This window comes from Pyricularia grisea (genome assembly GCF_004355905.1).
Source record: "Pyricularia grisea strain NI907 chromosome Unknown Pyricularia_grisea_NI907_Scaffold_2, whole genome shotgun sequence".
Classification (NCBI taxonomy): Eukaryota; Fungi; Ascomycota; class Sordariomycetes; order Magnaporthales; family Pyriculariaceae; genus Pyricularia; species Pyricularia grisea.
In genome coordinates this window covers 7,916,887-7,940,978 of record NW_022156717.1, presented here as the reverse complement: position 1 = coordinate 7,940,978, position 24,092 = coordinate 7,916,887, and the positions used below count along the sequence as shown (strand labels likewise).

The following is a 24,092-nucleotide window of genomic DNA, read 5'->3' as shown; positions in this document are numbered from 1 at the left end:
GAATTCCCATCATAAAAACAAAGAATTTTCTCTGCGCTGCTTCCATGCATGATTCCTTTTTGCAGTGAACAAGATTGTCACACCCCAAAATGTCGTATTCAATCTTCCTCAGGCCATCTCCGCTCGGCCCCCCCTTGCGACGTTGCTCTGCCTGAAACTTCCATGCTCTGTTCAGCGTTTGCTTCTTCTTCTCACCAGGCACGAAAGACGGGTTCCTGCTGGCATCAAATCTTTTGTTTGTTGCTTCTTCCCCAGGTGAGAGGGTAAATGACGATGCACAAAGGGTTCCGACTCTTTTCTGGCGCCATTTTCCCTTGACCTCCTTCCTCTCTTTTTGTCTTTTTGCCCTTGTTTGAAGAAAGTGCTTCTTTCCCACGATTGACTCACTCATTCGGTATTCCTGCTCCCATCTGCTGTCTTTTTAAATATCCCAACTATAGGTCCCCCTAAATTCGGTATCCAAGCATTCTGGGCCGAGCACCCACATCCTCACGACATCACGACATTTCCCCCAAGTCAGTCAATCAAATTAGACACATCAGACTATATCTTCCTCACATACTGTTTATACCCGCAAAACAACAACATTACACCTCTCTATACAATCTCCAGAATTACTCAAGCTTAATGCAGAAACACCCCCTCTCATCCCGCTCCAACACCGCAGACATGTCCAACGACCAGCTGGGACCAAAGGTACGCCTATGGGGCATTGCCGACCGCATCGCCTTTGAGCAGCACCCAGATCAGCACGTCCCCCCGCTGGTCAGCCACATCGTGACCGAGGCCGCCCGCTTCATCAACACGGCGGCGCCCAAGGATTCCACGACCCCGACGCTGTTCAAGCAAAAGTCCCGCAAGACGCCGGCCGGGAGCAACGCCCCGGTCTTCGTCTCAACCCGCTCCATTCCCAAGGCCGTCTTGGACCGCATCCACCGTGAAAACCCCTCGGTCGATCGCCGCGGCGTCAAGTCTGAGACGTGGGTGTGTCGCCGCTCGGTGCACGAGGACTCGACCGTCCGCGGCACCGCCTCGTGGGCCGAGTTCCGTGACTGCCTCAAGGATCGCCATGCAGAAACGGAAAAGGCCTTCACCCCGACCATGGTAGCTCACCAAACTGTCCAGGAGCACCTGGTCGTGCGCGACATGGAGCCCGTCACGGTCGACGGCTTGCGCTATGGCGACTTTACCTGCGCCACCGAGGGGGTGCGCCACAAGGTCGCCCCCTGCATCCTGCAAGACCGTGTCTTCTTTGTGCTGCAGATCACGTGTAGTGTCCTCGATGACGAAAACGCCACCACAGCTGCCCACGAGTTCCTAGTTGTCAACATACCCATGGCCGATCACCCGGACTCGCTCGACCCTCAGGCCCTTTACCGCGGCGCCACCCTCGGTGCCTACGCCAGCGTCGAGCGTATCCGCATCCTGCCAGCCGGCCACGAGGACGCTGGCAAGATTGAGTGGATTATGGCCACGGCGTCGGATGCCAAGGGTATTCTTCCGCGTTTTGCCCAAGACATCGCCATCCCCGATCAGATCGTAAAGGACGTGCCCTTGTTTTTCAACTGGATCGACGGCCAGAGGGCCCCGGGGGCTCCCGAGGAACCCATGTCGGAGGAGTTGCCCGAGCCACCTCGGTGAGCGAGTACATGGCAAGCTGTCTTTTCTTTCGGATCGGCTCTTGACTTGGTTTCTGGTGTAGTTGGCTCCTGCTGCTTTCTCTGTCTGGTCACCGTTATTTCATCTTTTGTTTTCTTCTTCTTGTCCTTTACCCTTTTTGAATCATTCCGCATCGGTGTTGATACGGCGTCAAAAGTAATATACCATCCACAATCCATGTGTTCATCGTTTTCCCCTGTTTTGTTTCGTGGTATGGTATCGTGGGCGGGTTGATGTCGGTACGATGGTGGTTGTGAGCAATGCAATATATGGCGTTTAACCTCCAGATCAAATGATTTCCCATAAACCATCACAGGCTCAGATACGATATGTGACCCCGATCACGTAGACTTTTTTCTGTGTCTGTTGTGAGAATCAGTCCCTTCGGCTACATCTGCCATTCACAGCCCTTTGCAAGTCAAAGTAGAAAGAAGGATACACGGCAGTCAAACCCAATTTCCGGTGATTGTTTTGTATGCAAATCAAGTAAATAGTTAAATAAATCAAGGAAATTTCATTATAAAAACGAATGCTTAACACCGTGGCAGTAGATGTTGTGGTATCAAAAGAAATGCCCCCAAAATCCCATGTGATCAAACGCCGTCCCAAGGCAAAATGCCATGGGAAAATGCTCAGACGCTAATTTCTGTTTATCATGTATGTTTTTTTCCATCTCCCCTCTTACTTCGAGCCTTTGTGGCAACTTCTGTCCTGGTGTAGATGGGTGTTCACCAAGTGCCACCGCCCCAACCATAATCACCATCAATATTAACCCACTTGGCATTCTCAAACGCCCTCTCCCACCCCATCATGACGCCCAGGAGTCGACACCCCATGGCGCTGACGGTGCACACGACGGCGTCGCTGGCGTCGGCGAGCACGGCCAGGTCCATCATGTAGGCGCGGCCCATGTAGCTTCTCAGCCGCGCCGTGTCGGCCGACGGAGATGCGGTGCCCTTGGCGGCCATGACTGCCTGCTTGTGCGACGAGTGCGCCGCGCTGGTGCTCGACAGGCCCAGGTTCCAGAACATGGCGGCGAAGAAACCGCCCTCCCAACCAAAGGTGTCGTCGACGAATTTGTGCATGACTCCTCGGTTGTTGTTGTTGGGGTTCACTTTCTGGATGGCGGTTTTGCTCGCCAGTTTGATGAGCTCCTGGGCACGCACCGTGTCGGAGAAGTCGTCGCTTTCATAGACCATCGGGTCGTCCGACGCCAGGATCTTGATTGACTGCTTCTCATTGCTGGCCAAGAGCTTCTTCGCCATCTCCGAGTAGGCCGTGAAAGGGAGATACGAGTCGCGGTACTGGTACTCGAGAGGGTGTCTGTCTCCGCGTCGAACATGCAAGCCAACAACGAGGCCATCGCGCTGGCCTGGCAGTGCACGAGTCTTGCCGCGCAACTCGGCCGTGCGCTTCTTCACATATTCGGTATCCTGTGAGTTGAGGTGGAATAGTGCTTCGTATCCGGCTCTCGCAAGATCGAAACGCTCTCGCTGTCGGTCCGAGGACATCTTCTCAACAGGGCCCGTGGATGGTTCCCCACCCAGGGACGCTGAAACATATCCCTCAACCGTGGCGAAGTTGACAACGAGATGGCGCGCCTGGTAAGGACACGGCAAGATTTCGTGTCTCCTTGGAGCACGACATCCGGGCTCCGGGGCTTTGTTGAAAATCTCGGCGTATTTGCCATAGGCCCACCGGGTGTCATCAACGAAAAAGGCGCGCCCTTGACGCTGTGCGAGTCCATATGCAGTCCACATCATCATGAGAGACTTGCCGATCCCCGCGTCGGTGGACTCGAGCACGTACGTCAAACTAGACGCGCAGACAGGCGTTTCAGCCTTTTGATATCCGACGGCAGTACCAGGAAGTAGCTTAGACGCCTCTGCCTCGCGGACGTCCACAAAGTGCGCATCTCCGGATACCCCTCGCAACGGGTTATGATGCGAAGTTTCCGCTGCCCGTCCTGGGTTGTGCAAATCATTGACACGCATCGAAACTCCACGGCACATCGACACCATGTCGGTGTAGCCTTGCATAGATAGCGGGAATGACTGCTCAAGCGGAATATAGACGGTCCACTTCGGCTTCCCGCGCTTGTCGTTGAAAACGATTGGCGTGGGGAAATCTGGCAACCCCGTCTGGCCGACCATTTCAAACTGCTCTGCTTCGGGCTCCAGCCACGGGATGGTGACTCTGGAGCCGCATACGGCAGTTATCGAAAGGTAAACCATACCCACGGCCACTGCTACGCACAGCAGCGTTTTAAATACGCGACTCGGCCTCGGCGGATTGGATGTCTTCCTCGGTCGCGGAGGGACTAGAGTAGGTAACCTCGGTGAAGGTGGTGGTGAGGCGAAGACAAGGTGGTTGAAGCTGAAGCGCGAAGAGGTGGAAGACAGAGGACCCTTTTCGCCTTGGTAGGACGCTGCTCTCCTCAAGTTGAGCCTGGGCGGCACCACCATCATCTTTGAATGCGTGGCGCCGCTGAGGTCCAATGTGGGAGGCATTTTTGCAGGCTTGTTTTCGGAGCTTCTGGCTTGGAATAAGTCGAACAACTATGTGACCCAAATTGACGACTTTTTGGTTATGTCCCGGAAGCGAGTCCAAGGATCCCAAACAGTCGGTCCTCAGTGGAGACCATAGACTGTTGGAAGGAGTTGCCTTTCCTGGAGTGGGATGGAAAGACAAAAGAAGACCAAGATTGTGTTGCAATGGTGGGGGAGAAGGGGCTGATAAAGGAACAGAAGACGAACGTCGAACCTGTCGAACGAAAACAAGGATCTGTCTGTCAAAGGTCAGACCAAGAGGTGCTCAGTCCCGCCTGCGCATCCCAATCTTAGGCAATACCAGAAAAATTATTGAAACCGGGCAAAGTAGACTGAGTCGGTGAGGGAAGGGAAAGGTTTGTTTGCTAATGGCAGGATGTGCGTGATTCAGGCAGCATTAGGCAACTTGGGCAAGGGAATCGAGAGCCACAACGTCATCGTCAAGGGGAGACGGTCTTCATCATCCAGGGATCCCCCACAAAGTACAAACAGAAAATTAAGGAAGGAAAACAAAGGGAAGAATTGGTGGTAGAGTAGTATCCCGTCGCTTGGGGCCTGGTCGTTTGTTGTTTTGCCCAGTCTTGTTTTTGTGTGATGACGGGCTTTTGCGGTAGTTAAACTCGATTTGCAAGCCTGTCACGGACCCGGAGAAGTGAGGAGTCTAATGTCCCGACAATAAAAAAGTATGTGGGGGAGCGAGCCTGTGATAGATCAAATGTTGTACTGTAGGGTCGTAAGTAGGGCTGGCTGACGTGTGCGGAAATGAGACGATGGATCTAGGGGTTTGTTATCGACGAGTTATGAATTGGGATGGCAGCTCGGGCAGAGTCAGTGCCCATTTGGATGAAAAGGAAACAAATGTGCTAGGTCTAATAATTATACGAGTGGGAAGAAGATAGACCCGTCTTGCTGACTAGCAGAAAAAAAAAAAAGAACAACTGGGCACAACAGCACAACGTGCCTAGTAGCACAGAAAGAAGTTTGTTTGATGTTTGCTGCTTCCTGTCGGTGTACAGTACATTAGGCATTTCACCTCGAAAGGCCTGTCATTCTCTACTGCATGTATACAGTATAACCCAACAAAAGCAAGCGAAGGAAAAATGCAACCGATGATCCCGTCCCGCTTTCTATTCCAAAGTGGCAGGAGTCGGAGAAGATCGAAATAGGAAGATCCGCATAGGGTCTTGCCGAGCTGGTTGGTCAGCTGATGTGACTGAGCCAAACGGTGGAACTGCACAGCAGATCACCATTCACCATTCCCAAAGACCCCCTGTCGATTCTGAAACGTCCTTAGCAGAAAAATATCCGGGGAGGAGGGGGGTTCCTGGTCGATCTTTTTTTTCTACCGTTCATCTGACCCAGCTGTGCCTCCCCCAATTGGAGACCAAAGAAAATCTTACTACTTTTACTGCAAGCTGCAATGCACTTGCCCGTCCAGGAATAGCTCTTGTCTGATGGGAAGAGAAGCGCCGGATGAACGAAGCCAAGAACACTGATTTACCCCAGGTTAGTAGGTAAACACACTAACTAACCACTGCATAGTGTTTCCATTATTGCGCGTGGGTTTTAAAACCAACTATGAATGACCTAAATAAACTAGGAATACGCGGGCCGACACAACTTTTTTTTCTGTACGTTTGGTGTACAGTACTGACAAAATAAAATAAAAAGCGCGCTGTCCAGGTTACCATGTTTTGCATGCCTCGCGTGCCTTCATGCCTCGAGGCAGAATGCTTTAAAACATAAATAACACGCTTTGAAGCCCATTTACGGCAAACTCCGTCCGTGCAATCGAAACAGACGTGAAAAAAAAAAAAAAAAAGAAAGACAAAAAAAAAAGGGACATCGATGAAGAAAATTAAAGGTCAAAGAGGAAAACAAGATATCAAAGCCCTTTTGCCAACTTCATTTTACGGTTTCACAATGTCTCGGCCTTGATTGCGTCGCTTTGGTCGCCACTGATCAGACACGCCAGTGGCTTGCACCAAGTTGGGGTTTGACGGCTCTTTGTGTGAGACGAGCTTCGCACCAAAAACAAAACCAAAAACCCACCCACTCTCTCAAGCGCCCCCCCTCTACTCTCGCCTCTCTGAGCTTTAATTCTGCTCGCTGTGCCGCATTAAGAGTAATCACTCAAGCCACTAAAAGGTTCAAAGCAGTAAATGAAAAGGAAAAAAAAAAATGGTACCGGCAGGCACCGAGCTTTAGAAAAAGGGGCAAATGCTTATCATAACTCTTTTGGAAACTTAGCACCAAGGCTAGTTGCAAGGTTAATCAAATCAGGCTCTCTTTTTTTTTTTTCTTCTTCTAAACGGTACCGTTTTTTTCTTCTTTGCAACGGCTACTGTTGATCGCTCAAGCACGAAGGGGCAAATAATGATCGGGGGTATGTTTAGTTGGGTCGTCTCGTCACACAAATTGAGGAGAGAGACCCTCTATCGACAACAAAAAACATTATCAATGTGCCGCATATAGGCATCTACCTGAAGCTTTCTTCAGGGGCGAAACGTGGTTTTTTCTCTTTTGTGCCTTCTCTTAAGTGACTCCGATATAGGTTTAAAAAAAAAAATTCCTCAGCCCCTGCCATCCGTTAGTTGCCGCACTCCTGCATCCGTCCCGTCCAACCTCTCCGGACCGCATGCTTGGTAGCCAGTAAATATTTATAGGTCACTTGCCGAGTAATTCATCAGTCTTGCCGCCCCGGACCTTGCCGCATCCTGCCAACAAATAGATAGAACTCCAGCAAAAGTACAAAGAACACAATGCACAACCTGCAGGGATTAAGTTTGAATATGATCACCACGTATCCATTCAATTATGTGAATCCTCGAGCCCGAGGGAGATGGTACAAATGCGTTATCAGTACGACACACAACCCGGTGAAAAAAATCTTTTTTTTATTTTATTTCGCTCTGTCGCTTTTCCCTGTATTATTTACAAGGACTTGCCTTCCAAACAACCAAAACTTGCGACATCATTCCCATCATGTAAATCTCTACTGCACCCTATTTAAAGCGTGGATATATATAATACAGCCCAACGTTTGCAAACAAGACAAGAGAGAGCGTCCAAACTGACTGCCATCAAGACGAAAAGACAAACCAAAACAGTAACGAAAGTCAGAGAAAGACCCAAGAAGGAAAAAAGATCTTAGGTCGGGTATAGGAACGACACCAGCCAGCGAACGACAAACAAAATACCGACATAAGAAAAAAGAATATATAGCCGCCAGCTGGTATCAAGGAAAACTGAAACAATCCAAGCCCAAAGATAGGAATAAAACTCCAGATCAATAAGTCATCCCAGGAAAAAAAGACAGCACCAACCCCTTGTTTTTTCTTTTTCAAAAGACAGCCCATTAATGTTTGTGCCGAGTGAAGGAAACAATGTGAACCCGCGGGGGTAAAATCTGATAGAGGAGAAAGTCCTCCAGGAAAGGGGGGGAAAAAAAGAAAAAAAGATAAAAAGGGTATGAAAAGAAAAGGACAAAAAAAAGCCACCAGGTCAAGCAGTTCGTGAAGCATTATGAGCTTCAGACCTGCAAAGCCAACGCGGGCTTCGGTTCATGCATAAGTTGGTCGTCTGCTGTGATGGTAGGGGCTTTCCGTTGTTCGCTGGCAATCCTGACGCTGCCACGCACGCCACGGACGATTTGACCACTCTCGACACGATCCTGAATCTGCATAGAGAAAACAGTCAGTAGTGTCCGAAGTCGAGCCGAAAGAGGTTGTAAAGGCGAAGGCCGTTGGCAATAAATTCATACCATTTCATCGAGTATGCGGCTCATTTCGTCCACGCTCTTTGTCCGCTTCTTAATCCCAGACATTTGCCGAGCAAGCGAGGGCGGTGACGGTGCTGCTTGACTTGGTGGTGACCCTAGCGGTGATTTTGATTTCGCTGGTCCTTCTATAATCTGTGATGCGCGCGGCTCGGTCGGGGATTTTGTACTGCCGTCCATGATCTGTGATGACCGCATCTCGGCCCGCGATTCGACTCGGTCCGCGTTGTCTCTCGACCGCGCAGCGCTCCGCAGTGCACTCAACATCCGATCCTTGTCATCAAGACGAGCACGAAGCTCGGCAATCTCGGCATCCTTCTCCTTGATGACTGTCGCTACGCTGTGGTCCTCACCGACCATGATTCCCTTGGAACCTCCCATACCGACTGACGCCCGTGCTGAACTTGTCCTTCTAGCCTGTAGCAAGCGCTTCTCCAGCGTCGCGATGTACCGGTTCTTGTCCGTCAGATCGGCCTGCAGCGCTCGGTTCTGAGCTGCCAGAGATGCGATTCCGTCTCCATACTCGCCATGGCTGTCGTCTTCCTCAACATTCATCTCTCCCACGCTGCTCGACACCCGCCGGCTGCTGGTGCGTCGACCAAGGGTAGAAGAAGATGATGTCATTGACGATGTCCTCTCCAGAAGGGACCGCCCACTAGTTGTCCCCATTGACCTGACTGAGACGAGCGACGATCGAGGGTGCATTCCCAGCGAGCTGTATGACCCGTTGGAATTAACACCTGTTGATTTGGAGCTCAAAATCAGCCTGTTCAGGTGATCTATCCTCTCCTTGAGTGCTGTGCGCGCGAGCTGCATCTCAAGAAGCTGTTCTTCGTGTCGATGCTCAGCTTCTTTCTCGCGAGCCTTTTCCTCCTCGGCATCTTTTGCCTTGGCTTCTTCGGTATCCTTTCCCTTGCTGTTCTTCGCTTGCGAATTCAGCTGAGACTTGAGCTCCTGGATCTCCATGCGGTATCTCTCAAGCAGAACCCTCGCACCACCCTCGCCACCTGCTCCAAGAGCCTCCTCAGCCTTCTTCGCATGACTGACGATGCTGTTCTTGGCACGTGCTGCGAACTTGAGTGTGTTGATAGTCTCGCTGACGTGCGTGTTCCCTCCTCCTGCCACGCTACCAGCAGCGCCAGTCTGGATCGTGCAGAGGATGCTGACAAGTGAATTTCCGGAGAGAGCGCCTTGCAACAGCCTGGTCAACTTGCTGTCTCGGTACGGCAGATGCTTGCCGTCCTTCTCCGACATCTTTCCATCCTTGTCCTTGTATTCAGACAGTTTCGAGATAACGGTACCAAGAGTCAACAAGCTCTTGTTGATGTGCGAACCTTCCGTACGGCGCTCCTTGCTTTCAGCAGCTTTTTCGGAGCCTGCCAAGTCGATCAAGCTCAGCGTCGACACACGCACGCCGCCGGGAAGCATGCCGGATCGCTTGCTGTCGCCACCCGCCGAAGAAGTACCCGGTACCCGTTCCCGACTTTCCACAACAATCTGCACGACAGCGTGACTTCGGGAACTCCTGGCGTTGAACTGTGTGCTGGCCGTCCTGCGTGCCTGGTCACCTCGGGCAATGACACGCAGTAGCTGGGTCGGACTTTGCACAATTTCCTCCTTGAGCGGACTGGCATAGACTCCACGCTTGCTGTCCTCCCGCAACTTGATCTCCTCTTGGGCTGTGTTACCGCCAACCCCGCTGCCGGTCGGCATGCTAAGGAGATCATGAATCCTTTCATTGTATATCTCCAGATAGCTGACGCGTAGCAGAAACTCCCTCGAGGGTGTCTCTCGAATGTACGAGAAAATGTCCGTAATCGCTAGTGGAATAACACCAGGTGATGAAGCAGTACCCTGCATGGAGAAAGTCTTTCCCGTACCCGTCATTCCGTAGGCAAACACCGTGCCGTGGTAGCCCTCCATGACTCTCCTGACCAAGCGCTTGGCGCTGTGATCATACACCTTTGAGTTGTCGTCGTGCGTTGCGAAAACATTATCTATAGCCCAGTCAGTAAATTTTTTTTTCAAAAGTTGGGGATCGTCCAAATAACATACCGTAAAAGTAATCACCGCCCTCTTTGCCGCGATATGAGATGAGCGATCTTCTTCCATCGACCATCCATTCTCCCTCTGTCCTGCCATGTTCATTAGATCCTGCATCGGGTCGTACCCTGACGCTTACTATCACGTTTCCCTTTCCATCAATTTTTGATGTTCTCTTGCTTTCGCCTCCGGCGCTTGGTTTGTGTTGCGTGCCATCCGGCATATCGTCGTACTGCGTGGCCGAGGTTGAATATGAGTCTTGTGCTGATGAGCTACGGCTCTGTGGTGGTGATCCTACACTGATGAAGCCGTCGGAGCTCCTGGCACCGGCGTTACGGACAGACTTTATTCCTTCTGAGCCGTTTAGCAGGCTTGGCGTGCTGCCCAAGTTGTGGGTATCTGCACTTATCGCGGTTTTCGGTCTTCGGGAGGCGGATGCGCCACTGGAGAGAGGACTGGGTGGAAGGCTGGCACGACCGCTGTCGCCACGGGGAGGCTGAGGAAATGAGTTGATGCTGACGGTCTTGCGGATGGTCTTGGTACCCGGTCCAACAATACCAGAAACCGATCGCGGCTGTGGTAATGCAGTTGTTGGTGCTGGCGTTGAGGGAGGGAGAAATGAAGTCGATGGAGCACGCAGGCCGCTCCTAGGTGTGCTGCTGGCTGAGCGTGAGGGAGCGACGATGCCCCCGGCAGTCTTTCGTGTTTTCCCGACGGGTAAGGCGGGGAGGGCCGAGGTCGGTGGCCCGTTGGCCGCCCTCGGCAGGGTTGTGGTTGACATTTTTGACGCGCGACGTGCTTGCGTACGTGCAACGGCGGTAACTCTAACAAAGGTGGTTCGACGTCTGCATTCAATCGATGCGAGTTCAATCGTACAGTGCACCGGTGATCGGGTCCATTAATTTTTGTTTGGGGAATTATGCACCCAACGGAAAGGAGGCGCTGCAGTTTGCGTTGAGAACGAGCGGTCGGGCGCTGATGCTGCACAGCGGACAGCGACTGGATGGCGGTGGTAGTCGGCGGTAATGGTTGGGTTGAAGTGAGTTGGAAAGCCGCCTTGCTCGTCGCAGCGTATCCCAGGCGAGAGCCAACCCACACAAAAGAAAGCCAGGGTGCCCAGGGTTCGTGCCAGGTAACTAATACTGTCCAGGATGGGGTAGCCTGTATTGTAAGCGCGGAGCTCCGCTGTGGGTTTGAAACGTCGTTATGCGTGAATTAAGCAGAAAGTCATAAAGAATGAAAGGCGGTAAAGTGGCTGGGGGGTTTCGCTATGCTTTCTCGCTTCCCGGGAAAGTGCCCGCAGGAAAGCGGGCGAGCGATTTCGAGTTCACTGGGTAGGGACTTATGGATGAGACAGACGAAAGTGCGACAGCCAAACGGTTCGACAACGAGCCAAGGCTGTATCGACCCAAAAAAAGAGCTGTGGCGGCTGACAGCCAACTAGGCTAGGATCGAAAGACAAGTAAAAATAAAAAAAAAGAGTGACATACCGGCAGGATCAAGGTCCAGACGTGGTGTGGTGACTGGCAGCTAACAGCAGTTCGAGACAAAACGTTGGTGCATCGATTCGGTCTAGGTACCTAGGTAAACTTGCGGGAAATGATACAAAGTTGACTAGTCGACGGTTGCGCACGTCCGAGAAAACTTGCTAGTGTTCGTCCGTACTTCAGATGATGATCTGGTCTTGCAGGTCCAGCCAGGTTTGTTACCTGGTTCGAATTGAACAACGATCTGAGATGATCAACAAAAAGTTTGGCGCGGTTCAGATCTTTGGATTTGGTTCGTCAATGCTCAGGTAAAGGTGGTTGTTGTCCAAGACTGCCGCCGATACAATCAGTTTGGTTCGGGTGCAGTTATGGATGGTGTCGAAGGTGGCGCGACGACACGACAACAGACGGACGAGTCCGAAAGGGGTTTTGACAGGTAGGTAGGTACTCGATGCAATCAAACAGCGAGAAGGATACGTAGGTAGTCTCGGGTTGGCGTAAACGATGTGCTGTACCTAGCCTTTGACAATAGGGAACAACAGCGTCTTTGTCCTTCCTCCTTGAGCGATAGATTATGCCCGGGCGACGGTGCTTGATGGGAGGGGCAACGCGAACTCGGGGGATAGATCAGGTAGGTGCCGAGCTAGCTATCCAAGGTAGGAAAGATGACGAGCCGACCAACTGCCCAGGCTTTTTTGGGTTGTTGCTTGATCGCAGCAGGTTGGAGAAAGGGTGGCCAGGATCCGTCGATTGGGCTTGGCTTTTTTTTTTTTTTTTTTTTTGTTGGTTGCCCTCTTCAAGATTCCTTCGTTACTGGTACAAGACCACCACTCAAACCCAGTTTCACAGTCACTCAAGCCACTCACTATTACAGAAACAATTTGGTTCGAGGTGGATAAATCAGATTGCACACCATTTACCAACCAATACTTTGGCACAACTTAGAATCGAAGACCACCCGAATGCGCCATCAGATTGGATGATGCGGTTCATCAGACAATCAAGCTAAGCCAATCGAATACATCTTCGACCGTTAAGCTTTGAGCACTTGACTTACTTTTTTCTGTGTCTCCTATTTTTTCTTCTGTTTCTCCCAGCCTTCTTCTGCCTTGCTTTCTTTTGTTTCTGTCATCTACGGAGACGAATCTACAAAGGTGCATGGTTCCGTTCCCCATCCCTGTCTACAGAGATGTCCAATTCCACAGCTGCACCCTTATTCTGCCCACTGGGGGAGAAGAGTCGTCACCACGGTCCCCTTGTCAAAAGACTTTTTTTTTTCTTCACCTAGCGAATGCACTTTACCCCTTTACCAACCTCGCACAAGCCCCGATCGCCCCCCATGACCCTTGAGTCGCGTTGAATGTGGGGAGCTGTCGAAATAAAAGATAAAGGGAAATTTGGATTAAGGGCAGAAAGAACTGCACATGCGCGTCAAGGCGTGTTGTTGTGTGTGGTGTGGTATGGTGTGGTGTGTCTTTTTTTTTTCTTCTTTTATGGCAGGTACGGCACTACAACGCCGCACGGGATGATTTAATTGTTGATAGCTGATCACTGCCAATCCGGTTGATTCTTTGGGTTGTAGTGCTTTCTACAAGCTACAATTTAATGCAAGGGACCCGGTCCGACGGGCACGCGGTGGCTGAATCACTGGCTTGGCCGCAAAACACCAAACCCCTTTTATCCTAGGACGGACGTATACAGTAGATTGGTATGAACGGCTCAGCTTGACTTACCCCGTAGTGCCCCTTGCTAGCCAGGCCAAGCGTTGCAACTCCTCTCTGCCCTGTAGCTGGGTAAAAGGGAGAGAGGGAGGGCCTTTGAATCAGTCCCGGTCCCTGGCGGTAATAATGATCAATGATTGTATGGTACGTGCACATTAACTTTCTTTTTCCCCTTCAAGTCTGTTCATGTTGGGCGGATTGTGGGATCGTTGGTTGCGTACCTCGGGCAAAAGGCACAAGTGGTGGGTGTGGCGGTTATTATAACAAGGTATCCACCACATCAGAGATTCGCAAATGACATGATGAAATTGGATGCCACCGGTGGCCCTGTCGTCGTGGTGACACGGCCCCGGACCAAATCGGGGAAGAGAGGGAACGCTTGCGCTAGCTTCAACAGAGTAAAATGTTCATGAAAGAAATCGAATCGACCGAGTCGGAAAATCCACGATGATCCCTGGGATTGGCCGGCCCGCCACTGGGATACGGGTTAGTACTACTGCTACTTGTGGTCTTGGCAGCTTTTTTAGCAGGAAACATCAGTAGCACAACAGACAATAAAAAAAAAAGATGGGCCGGCAGATGCAGCATCAATGCATAAGTGACGGCTTTAGGCATGTACCTCGCTGCAGGCGGCCACGAGCTGAACAAATCGTGGGGACGCTAAAACTCGGGAGCGTAATTAAGGTATCAAGAAGTCTCACCACTGAAGAGGCAGGAGGGCGAATAGCACGCACAGAGAGAAACAAGAAGAAAAATAAAATGGTATTGGGGGAATCCGTCCCTGCTTCCATCCCATCCCATCCCATCACATCACACACATATACACACACATAAAATACAGGCACACAAACCGGTGCCCCTTGTCCGATCTGCCCCCCCCCCCCCCCCCCCCCCCCCCCNCCCCCCTGTTTTCTCTTCACAAGCTGCTTGCTAAGTCAGCAGGGCTAGCTAGGTACTTTAAAAGTTCAGGTAATTAGGCTTAGGATAAAGATGCTTCGTGCGACGTTCGGCAACGACTGGACCAGGCACGCGATGAGGGGAACTGGAACTTTGCCACCCACATCGGACATCTACCGGTACGTTGTAATGGCGAACTGGTTCCTCAAAACATGAGGCTAAGACGTCAAATGGCTTTCTTCTACTGATGCCTCCTTTTAGGGTTGCATAGGTATGAGGGTGCAATTTAATTATCATGTGGTAAAACAATCCTTATGGGGAAGAAAACTAAATATAATAGCATGATACACGCGGTAATAACCATTGTTCGCTTCTGGGGCTGTTGCTCAGTGCTGTTGGTTTTGGAATGGATGCAGAAGTGGACAACGCCCCCTCAACTTAAAGGCAGTGAGTGAACAATGCATTTCAGGAAGGAATGAATCCGTTGCGTTTTTGTGGGTACCACCTGCCGGCTACCACCCTGTCTTGCCTGTGGTAGATGCGGATGCGGCTTGTTCGAATTGGCTTGCAAGGATCAGCTTACATGGGGGGGGCACAGCTTCCCCTTGCCTTGGCTCTTTTGCTAAAGATTACCAAGTTTCTGTAGCAGTACAGGCTCGACAGGATACTACGTTGCGACTGTGATCAAGGCTGCAGATTGGCCCATTTGGGAAAGATAGACAATAGAACTTTGGTTCACTTAGATGAGCGAATTTTACTTTCGTAACAAAAAAAGAGGTGAAAGTACGGTACGCAGTGATGAAGAAGAAAATTGCCCGACCCTGAACTGAGGCAAACCCAGTGTTTTTTTGGGTATGGTTTGGTTCAATCAAACAAACAAAAAAAAAAAAAATGACAGACGCATGTAATGATGCGTGCAGTAGCGGAGCGGTTCGTTCAACGGCGTCACTTGTCTCGGTTCGGTTTGTTCAAGGGGTCCCCGAGGCAGATAAGGCAGAGTGCAAGGTTGAGCTTGCACAAAATTACCATATAAAGAACAAAAAAAAAAAAAAAGAATCCGTCAGCCATCTCCCCTCGACAACCTCTTTTCTGCCGAGCTCTGACCACAAAAAGATCCCTACACAAGACAGGTGAGCGGGTTGAGGCTGGGGTGGTTTTAACTTGGGCCGGGTTAGCTGACGATTTTTAAGGGTACTATGGGCCGATCATCGGAATTTATGCAATATGAAAAGCCGTGCGGCCCAAAGACACTAGACTAGACCTTTCCCGCTGCCTAACTCGAGTGACGAACGGCCGGGAGACGGCGGCACCGCTAGTTTCTGAGACCAATTCTTTTTATGCTTGTTGCCGATTGCTCCCTCTCTCGTCAATCCCCCACCCCTTTTGTACTGTACAGTATTGTTCACTACAAATTCCAGCAATACAGCCGGCTTGCCGGGCATTCGGGTCACGTCTGTGCAGGCGGGCTGTCTCAAGAAAGCTGGTGGTCCAAGATCTGTTGGGGCCCAAGCGGGGAGAGGTCTGGTTCGCCGGCTAACTAATCCGATTTCCGAAGCTAACCTACAAGTGTGTCATGGACTCGGTAATCTACGTCGAGAGTCTTGATGGTGTACATGTACAATGATAACAATTCCGATACGTGGTATAACAAAGAATTATACCTTTGCAATACTTAAGAAGCGTCGACTAAAAAAGACAAGGCTTTTGTTTATCTGTTTTGTTTTCTTAGGTTCGTTTCCCTGTTTTGCTCTTTGACTCGCTAGACTTTCGGACAAAACCGTGGCTTCATGCCTTTGTTTCCTGGGGGAAAAAAAAGGGGGGGACCATCAAAAGTCATTAATCGGAGACGAATTACCTCCGAATGTAAACACGCAATAAAGTATTTATTGGTTGCTTTCCTTGAGGCTTGGATTCTCTTTAATTGTACCTATTTTTTTTTCATCCCGCCCTCCGTGGCACCACACTATGAAGCTCGCAATCGGTGTTTCTTTCTTTTCGAGTCTTTTCTGTTGCTTATTTGCCATGTGGTGATTGTGATTACATCTGTACCCAATACGCCTCTCTCTCAAAACTTTTCGTCCGTTAAATACAGCGTGCCGTGTTGATCGTATGCACGTTCCTGTTTGTTGCAGATCTCAAAAGCACCTTGACTCGGGAGCCTTTTTTTCTTTTTTTCTTTTTTTTTCGCCTGAAAGTTGACCCAACTTCTTTAACCAAGATAAGGTATTAATTCATACTATTTTTGTTCTTCCATTCGTTACTCGGTCGTTCCTTTTTTTTTGTGTGTAAACCAACTACAGAGTACCTCCCTGGCGCCAAGATTACGAATCTCGCCACGCACAGGGATATACCAGCCGCCTTTTTTTTTTTTTTTACTACGGTTTGTTACTGTAATCTACGTTGCTGTCGATTGTAAAGTAAATTTGCCTCGGGTTGCCTGGCACGGGGAGGAGTAAAACAGAAAAGAACAAGAAAAATAGAATCATGGAAGAATGGAATAAAATTAGGAAGAAAAAAAAAGAACAAAGGAACAAATCCATAAAAGAAACGTTTGTTTTTGTGCCACATTTACTTACCTCTTCTTGCTCAGAATCTCGCATTTAATCATGACTCGCGCCTTGAAGATACAAATAGCTTCGTCAAAGCCGTATGCCATGCATTGGGAGGACGGCAAGGCCGGGTCGGTAATATTTTTACCCTGGGTGTTTGTGTACGGTAAAAAAATATTGTAGTATCGTATTATCGTATTGTTATATGGGCCGAAGTGTGGCTATAGTCTATAGTCGAGCCTGTTACATCGGGATCCTCATGGACGAACGTCCCCTTGTCGATCATACGAGTAATACTTACTGTATCTACTTATGATATAGTCGTCCAAGCCCATATATATACGTCGTATAATGGGCTATAATGTCACCTGGGTATTATACTTGCTTCTACTTGTATGCGTTGAAACCGTTTTATGACAGGGTGTCAAGCTGCAAACCTCAGGGGTTCTATATAAGTTGCCCTTTTCGGCAGCAGTAGACACCGACGCTAACACATGTCAACCACGGAGAGGAATAGGGTTGAAACAAGAGGGATGTTGATATGCTATGACGCATCGGCCTTGGTCTCCGTCACCAAGCTCTTGAGTTGATATGAAACTTCTTTGAGATAACAGCAGAAGTACAGGGCCAGTATGTGAAATCTCAAAGCATCCAGATTGCTGCCGTGACAAACTCTAGAATACCTATGTAAGTCATTATATGCTAGTGTAATCTGACGAGTCATCATACATCTCTCGTATTCACAACCTCCCCTTTCCTAACTCGCCAACAACCTCACCCCTCTTCCCACGCTGCCCGTCTCGAAAACCTCCACCATCCCAGCCCCGACCGCCTCGGCGAGGATCCACTCAAACTGCAAACCCATAAAGTCCCGCCACCGCCTCGTGCGCCCGGGCAGCGTGCCGACCCTTTCGCCGCGCGCCAGCCGCGCCGCCTCCTGCACGCCGCTGCCCTTTGCCGTCCCGCCATCCCACTTCTCCTTGAGCAGGTACTCGGGCGCCTCGCGGTGCGGCAGCCGCGCCAGCAGCGTCCTCAAGTGCTCCAGTGCCGCCGTCACCAGCTTGAGAAAGGCTCCGGCTCCGGGCACGGCGATCCGGTACTCTGTCGTCGTCCCCGCCGCCCCGCCGCCGGACCACGGAGAACCAGCCCCTCCCCTGCCGGTAGCGTGCTCGCGCGCTCCCCCCTGGCCGCCCACCGCCCCGACGGTCCCAGACGGCGCCCTCGCCACAGTAGCGAGCGACAGCAGCGTGGTCCTGTCCTCTGGCCGCGAGAAGATGCCATGCGCAGCCGCGCGGCCCTGCACGGCGCTAGTCAGAAAGCCCGCGCGGAACAGCTTCTCGACCTGCGCGACGCCGAGCCCAGAGTCCGGGCCAGGCGCGACGGTCGCGGCGCCGGGCCGATCCCTCAGCAGCGCGACGTAGGCCTCGCGCGTGCCGTCGTCCAGGGCCTGCGGCGCCCGGCTTTGCACCAGCGCCTCGTAGTCGGCCGCCAGGACGAGGACGTCGCCGGCGGCACCCCTGGTGGGCACATCGACCCGCCTGAGGACGCCGGCGCGGACGAGCTCGACCGTCTCGCGCTCGACGGCGGTCGGGGTGGCGGTCAGGAGGGCCTGGACGTGCGACGCCGACACCACGGGCGGGATGCCCTCCCTCCTGGACGCGATGGTCATGCGGAGGGCGGACGAGATGCCGCGCGTGGGTAGGGGCGCAAACATGTTCTCCCGCGCGTGCCGCACGGCCTGTGGGACGTCGCGCAGGCGGAGGTCGGTGGTCAGGGCTGCGACGAGGCCGTGGTCGTCGAGCGGGTGGTTGAGGATGTCGTCGTGGTCGTCGTCTACGTCATGGTTGTGGCGGCTTGGTGTTGGTGTTTGCTTTTCAGACGAATTCTCCGAGGTGGGCTTGCTGCGTTGGAGATTTTTGGGCCATGTTGAGGAGGACGAGCCGCTCGTTGACCTGGATGAAGATGGGCTTTGTTTCTTCTTGACACGGTTGGAGTCGCCAAGAATTGATCGCAGGGTCATGTCAGCTCCAGTTGGGTCTCGGATCGTTAATGTGCGAACAAATCAGAAAGAACAAAACATGGAAGCCCCACGACAACAAGTAAAATACTCGGTCGTTTTTTTTTTGTGATGCAGAAGCAACATGTGACAGTTGGGGTCGAGGATGACAGCTTCAGCTGCCAAGTGAAGCAAATGGTGGCGAGTTGGGGTTAAGAATGACTAATGTTTGATCGCCACAAGCAGTCCTTAAGAGGCAAGCAACCTAGCTAGCACCAATTACTTTGTGGCATACCTGATAAACAGGACGAAACAAAACAAAGGAAGCTCGATAAATCACAAATATTATAAGACAAATAGTTATCAAAAGAGATATGACTTTAATAACTGCCAAGTAGATATTGCCATTCGCCATGCTGTGTGAACCCATTTAGGCTCACTTACACCGCGGCCATTATGGCAGTCGCAAATTGTATTGAAAAAAAAAAGGCTTCCCTTAATTCGCAACCATACACACGCATAATCCTACCATCATCACTCCTCATCGACCAACTCCCCAGCACGCCGTCCCTTCAGCATCTCCAACAAAAACCCGACCAGCTCCTCGGTGGAGACCTGCAACCTCGCCGACTTCTTCCCCCTCCTACCCTCCCGGCAGTAGACGTCCCCGACGATCTCGGCCGCGAGCGTCTCAATGTCCCTCCCGTTGGACCAATCCCTCGTCGCGATCAGCTTGCCCATGACCCTGAGGACTTTTTCCTTCTGTCTGGGGTCAGGATCCTCCCTGTCGCGGATCGAGACGCCCATCTGACCAATCAGCTGGCCCAGGAATTTGATGCACTGTCCGGGCGTCAGCTGCGGGAACACCACCTCGGTGGCGAAGCGGCTGTGCAGGCCCCGGTTGGCCTTCATGAGCCGATCCATGTCGTCGCTGTAGCCCACCAGGATGACCACCACCTTGCGTCGGTACCGTTCCTTGGTGAGGCTGTCGACCAGCTCGCCGACCGCCTCGTCCTCGAACGACCGGCCCGTCTTACGTCCCACGGTCCCGTTGGCGAGCCGGTAGGCCTCGTCGATGAAGAGGACCTTGCCGAGCGCCTTGTCCAGCAGCGTCCGAAGCTTGGGCGCCGTCTCGCCCAGGTGCGAGCCGATAAAGTCCGACACGGAGCACTCGATCACCTCGTTGGTCGTGAGAAATCCCATGTCGTAGAAGATTTGTCCTAGCTTTCTAGCAGTCGTCGTCTTGCCCGTCCCTGGAGGCCCCTTGAACACAAATGTAAAGGGTATGTGAGATCCCGGATCTACTCCATGCAGGCGCATCCCGGCAACTATCTCCTGATATCTCGTGAACTGCCTGACGATAGGACCGAAACCGACAAACTCCTTGAAGAGATCTTCACATCCGCTCAGAGTCTCGGATCCCCGCCGCCAATCCGGGTCGAAATCTTCAGGTTCCAGCACCGCAGACTGGTTCAGCCAGAAACTATACCTTGGAACCGATGGCTTCTCGCCAGAGGCCTGGCCAGCAGCTGCACCCTCATTCCGGAGTCGTGCCCTCCGCGACGTCAGTCCCTTGCGTATCAAGATGTCGATGCTGTTGCAGTTGCCAAAACCCGGCCTGTGCCTAGCCCTCGACAAGATCTGCTCGGCAACCTTTTTGGCCTGCTCGTTGGCGGTGACATTGGCCTCGGTGAGCTTCACTTCCAATATCTTGACCAACTCGGGAGGGTCATAATCCGGAAACTGGAACCCGTCGTCGAGAGAGAACCTGGTGCGCAACCCCCGATGGCATTTATCAAACATGTCACGCAGGCCCTGCGCCTCCCCCACGAGGAATATACAGCCGCCGTCCTGGCCCGAAGATGCATCCGCGTCGGTGGCGAGCGTTTCTGCGATTGCAAACAGCGGCCTGTCTTTGCTGTCGCTGTCTGTCGAGGCGATATTCGGGGCATCTGGACATAGTTCGGAAGCGTTGTCGATGATGAGGACTTTGCCCTGCCCGGCGACGAGTGCTTTGTGAGTCTTTTCGATGGTGTAGCCGCTGTCCCAGTTTAACAAGTCCGGCGGGCCCTTGCAAATCACTTCGTTCCTATCCACTAGATCCAAATCGACCAGAACTTGACCAAAGAGTTTCGCCGCTGTTGTTTTGCCCGTTCCCGGTGGCCCCATGAAGACGCGGTTGAGGTTGACCTTGACCTTCTGCTTGCCCTGCAGCTCGAGCTCATAGTTTGCCCGAGGAAGGTCCATAAGCTCCTCCACGGCCTCTTTGATATTATCCAGCCCGACCATCGCGTTGAGTTCGCGGTATGCTTTACTTTTCTCCCGCACGTCTGCGGGCGGGGGACCAAGAAGATCCTCCTTTGTGAGGAGGAAATCATCGGGAGCATCTCCTTGCTCGCCGCCCTTGGTCCATTCGATACGGTCCCGATGAAGCCTCACGGCCTGACGATGAGCCACTTTTCTAAACTCCTGCTTGACGGTATCCAGATTCTGAAACGCAGAATTTCCTCGACTCCGTCCTATCCTCGCGGCAAGAATCCCTGGATAGGGCCCGTCAATGCTACCCTCGACCTTCATCCCTCTCTTTTTGATCAACTTTATCAAATGAACCTGGAGCTCGCGGTCGGAATAGTCCATCAGTTTGACAACCCGGCGTTCGCCACGCCACTTTGATGACTTCGCATGGTCAAAGCCCATCTCCTTTTCCATTTCGTCAAAGAGGCGTTCTATGAGACGGTCGTCTGATTGCATCTGTTAGGCCTTATATCATCGCAAGCCGGCCCCTCAATTAAAACAGGACCTGATCACACTATATGCCAACCACTCGGGGGAGTTTTCTACGTTACCAATGCCTGTATTATCCTCCACATGCCATACAATGGCGTCTCCAGCCAGATCCTCGCCCCGTCTGCGCCTGGCATCGATGGCGGCTTTGCCCTGCAGAAGCTCGGATTTGACTTGCTCCAGTCCAATCAGACACATTGCCTGATCCAGTGCCTTGCTGACGGCACCTTCTTCCCTTTTCTGCCGCAGCCACTCGAGGCGAGACGGCGAGTCGTCGTCTAAATCTTCCGGAACTTTTCCAAGACACGATTCGTCCTCTTCGGACTCGGCATCTTCCACCTCCTTCCCATTTTCGGACTCTGGGGGTTTGTTTCCCTCATCCCCTGGTTCGGAAGCCTTCTTTTGGTCAAATCCCGGATAACCTTCGTCACCTTTGGGGGTCATCGGCTCCGTGGCCGGCTCTGGGCACGAGTCTGAACTTGAATTTGTCTCGAGCCCATTGTCGGCTTTCGGCTGATCCGAAGCGGCTGCCACAGTATTTCCTTCCCCGGACGGGGTGGTAGCGTTTGGCTGGTCAATGTTCTGTGCTCTCTCCCGAGACGCGATCTCACCCTGCTGATCCTCTGAATCCGGTTCCGGATGGGTTTCTATAGCGGCGCGCGCATTTTCATCCTTCAGGGGCACCTTCGAATCTGAAGCTGTGTCCACGGACGCCAAACTCTGCTGCGTGCTGCTGCCGGCCACTTCACCAGGTTCTTGACTTGAACTTTGATTCGGGTCAGCCATACTGTGTCCTTCCTCAGCACAATATCATCTTTAGTGCTGGACGGCTGTGAGCAAAAGCATCGTGTGCAGTAATTCGCCGTCCTAAAACGTAGCGACAGCAGCTACTTTGTTAGTTGAGCGCGCCAAGCCGCAGCGAAAGCGGGGCGGGCCACAGCCTTACATGCGTTGCCTTCTCCAATATCATACTCCAGCTTCTGCTGTACAAGGGTGACATTTAAAAAAAGCCATCAGCCAGGGTATCCGTCCGCTCGTTGGGCTCAGGGGCCAGGCAGCTGCGTTAACATGGGTCAATTTTCGCTGAGACATCTAGGTACTTCATCCCGCCGACTAACAACTTGATCTGGGACTACTTTGTAAAACTATCAGACAGTTAATTTGACTGGAAAAGATAAGAGCAGAGAGGATGTATTCCAGTGGAGAAAACATTTGAACCTGCAGCTGCATAAGCACAACCCCCACCGTAGGCAACAAAGTGATAGCGTGATATCGTACAAGCAATCCATGCAAGCAAGCCATGGGACAAATCATAGGCCTTGGCATCGTGGCAGCTGAAAAATAAGCCCCTGTCTGCTCCACTGCTGATGTAAAGCTGGGGGCGATGGCTGCAGCAATGCCGTACCATCGCTGTAGCCTGCTTGCCCGACTATCAAATTGACATGCTTGCTTTGTGCTGTATGTAGTGATTCGGTATATACTCCGTACAAGAAACAGCACGCATCGTTGCACTAGGCTTAGTAGGGCTGCCGGGCGTTCGCCACTGGCTGCACCGGATGTATGGTACGCTGAGTAAGAGACAGCATGTCGATCATTCGAATAATAACTTGATGTATTTCCCCCTATCTCTGTCTTGTTCTTTCGAGGCGTCCCGCAGTGGTCACTCATCGTCGCCTGTCACCCGAGCCGCCCCGGAACCAGCGCCGTTCTTAAATATATTAAACTCGTTCTCCACGACCCTGCTCAGCCCCGTAGCTTTGACAGTGACCAATGCCGTGTGGAAATGGTTTAGCGTCAGCGTCCTTTCCGTCGTGTCTTCATCCTGCTCCCATATGCACTGCCTCGCCGCCGCCACGCACATGTTCTTTAGGTCGGAGCCACTATAGTGCGTAGTCATTTTTGCAAGCTTCTCTATCGTCACGTCCGGAGCAAGTCTTTCGCCCGTTAGAAGTAGTTGTAGAATACCGCTCCGTTGTGCTAAGCTTGGAAGATCGAGATGAATGCGCTCAGGTGCGCGACGCAGAACGGCTGGGTCGAGATCAGTTGGCCTGTTGGTGGCGAGCAGGACAAATGGCGAATCGAGCCCGCTCATCAGTCCGTCCCATTCGATGAGGAACTGGTTGAGCATGGCGCGAATATGGCGCCTCTCGCCAGCCTTGCGGTTGCCGAGCATGGCGTCGGCCTCATCGATGAATATGATGCATGGATGAAGTTTGCGTGCCAGTGAGAATAGCGCCTGTATTACCTTTTCGTCATCGCCATGGCACTTTTGGAATATCTCGGCCGTCGAGGCACAGATCATGTTGAAGCCAGACTCACGCGCTGTTGCTTTGGCGAGTAGACTTTTTCCTGTACCGGGAGGCCCAAAAAGGATCGCACCGGTGGTTTTGTTGGCGGCCAGGATGCCAGTGCTGAACGCCTTGGGGCGGCAGAGGGAAAGTTTGGTAGCGCGCTCGAGCTGAGCGGTGATCTTCGGGTCGACGTGTATGTTACCGTACTTTGCGGGTATACTGTCTATAATAGCCATCAGCATGATGTATCGAGAATCTCAATGCAGAGGACCAAAAGTGCATACCTGTGTTTACAATAAAGTCCAGTAGCATCATCTCCCATTTGCCTTTTGCCAGGG

At 52.0% G+C, this 24,092-nt stretch overlaps 7 protein-coding genes across 7 annotated transcripts; 2 read left to right on the top strand and 5 right to left on the bottom strand.

Annotated features, from left to right (window-relative positions):
• Window positions 1–669: 669 nt before the first annotated feature.
• PgNI_04956 (uncharacterized protein) lies at window positions 670–1,641 on the top strand (the record flags this gene model as incomplete). The annotated part of the gene is made up of 1 exon (XM_031124997.1): window positions 670–1,641. One exon carries the CDS (start codon window positions 670–672, stop codon window positions 1,639–1,641), a length of 972 nt encoding a protein of 323 aa, XP_030983693.1.
• Window positions 1,642–2,387: 746 nt separating this feature from the next.
• Window positions 2,388–4,169, bottom strand: PgNI_04955 (uncharacterized protein; the record flags this gene model as incomplete). Its single annotated transcript, XM_031124996.1, has 1 exon — window positions 2,388–4,169. The coding sequence occupies one exon, from the start codon at window positions 4,167–4,169 to the stop codon at window positions 2,388–2,390; it is 1,782 nt and encodes a 593-aa protein (XP_030983690.1).
• A 2,921-nt stretch (window positions 4,170–7,090) lies between these two features.
• Window positions 7,091–12,164, bottom strand: PgNI_04954 (uncharacterized protein). The gene is made up of 4 exons (XM_031124995.1): window positions 11,520–12,164; window positions 10,042–11,171; window positions 7,972–9,983; window positions 7,091–7,887 (listed from the first exon to the last, which is right to left on the bottom strand). Exons 2-4 carry the CDS (start codon window positions 10,808–10,810, stop codon window positions 7,741–7,743), a joined length of 2,928 nt encoding a protein of 975 aa, XP_030983691.1. The 5' UTR covers window positions 10,811–11,171; window positions 11,520–12,164; the 3' UTR covers window positions 7,091–7,740.
• Window positions 12,165–15,025: 2,861 nt separating this feature from the next.
• Window positions 15,026–15,268, top strand: PgNI_04953 (uncharacterized protein; the record flags this gene model as incomplete). The annotated part of the gene is made up of 1 exon (XM_031124994.1): window positions 15,026–15,268. The coding sequence occupies one exon, from the start codon at window positions 15,026–15,028 to the stop codon at window positions 15,266–15,268; it is 243 nt and encodes an 80-aa protein (XP_030983696.1).
• Window positions 15,269–17,440: 2,172 nt separating this feature from the next.
• Window positions 17,441–18,703, bottom strand: PgNI_04952 (uncharacterized protein; the record flags this gene model as incomplete). The annotated part of the gene is made up of 1 exon (XM_031124993.1): window positions 17,441–18,703. The coding sequence occupies one exon, from the start codon at window positions 18,701–18,703 to the stop codon at window positions 17,441–17,443; it is 1,263 nt and encodes a 420-aa protein (XP_030983697.1).
• A 510-nt stretch (window positions 18,704–19,213) lies between these two features.
• PgNI_04951 (uncharacterized protein) lies at window positions 19,214–22,573 on the bottom strand (the record flags this gene model as incomplete). Its single annotated transcript, XM_031124992.1, has 3 exons — window positions 22,410–22,573; window positions 21,526–22,330; window positions 19,214–21,405 (listed from the first exon to the last, which is right to left on the bottom strand). Exons 2-3 carry the CDS (start codon window positions 22,247–22,249, stop codon window positions 19,214–19,216), a joined length of 2,916 nt encoding a protein of 971 aa, XP_030983694.1. The 5' UTR covers window positions 22,250–22,330; window positions 22,410–22,573.
• Window positions 22,574–23,123: 550 nt separating this feature from the next.
• On the bottom strand, window positions 23,124–23,996 carry PgNI_04950 (uncharacterized protein; the record flags this gene model as incomplete). The annotated part of the gene is made up of 1 exon (XM_031124991.1): window positions 23,124–23,996. One exon carries the CDS (start codon window positions 23,994–23,996, stop codon window positions 23,124–23,126), a length of 873 nt encoding a protein of 290 aa, XP_030983695.1.
• Between the last annotated feature and the right edge of the window lie 96 nt (window positions 23,997–24,092).

Bases quoted from the DNA above. Each gene is read 5' to 3' on its own strand.
- PgNI_04954 (XM_031124995.1), bottom strand. From the start codon at position 10,810: ATGTCAACCACAACCCTGCCGAGGGCGGCCAACGGGCCACCGACCTCG. The intron at 9,984-10,041 runs GTATGTTATTTG...ACTGGGCTATAG, and splicing joins GGGCGGTGATTACTTTTACG to ATAATGTTTTCGCAACGCAC. The intron at 7,888-7,971 runs GTATGAATTTAT...TTCTCTATGCAG, and splicing joins GCCGCATACTCGATGAAATG to ATTCAGGATCGTGTCGAGAG.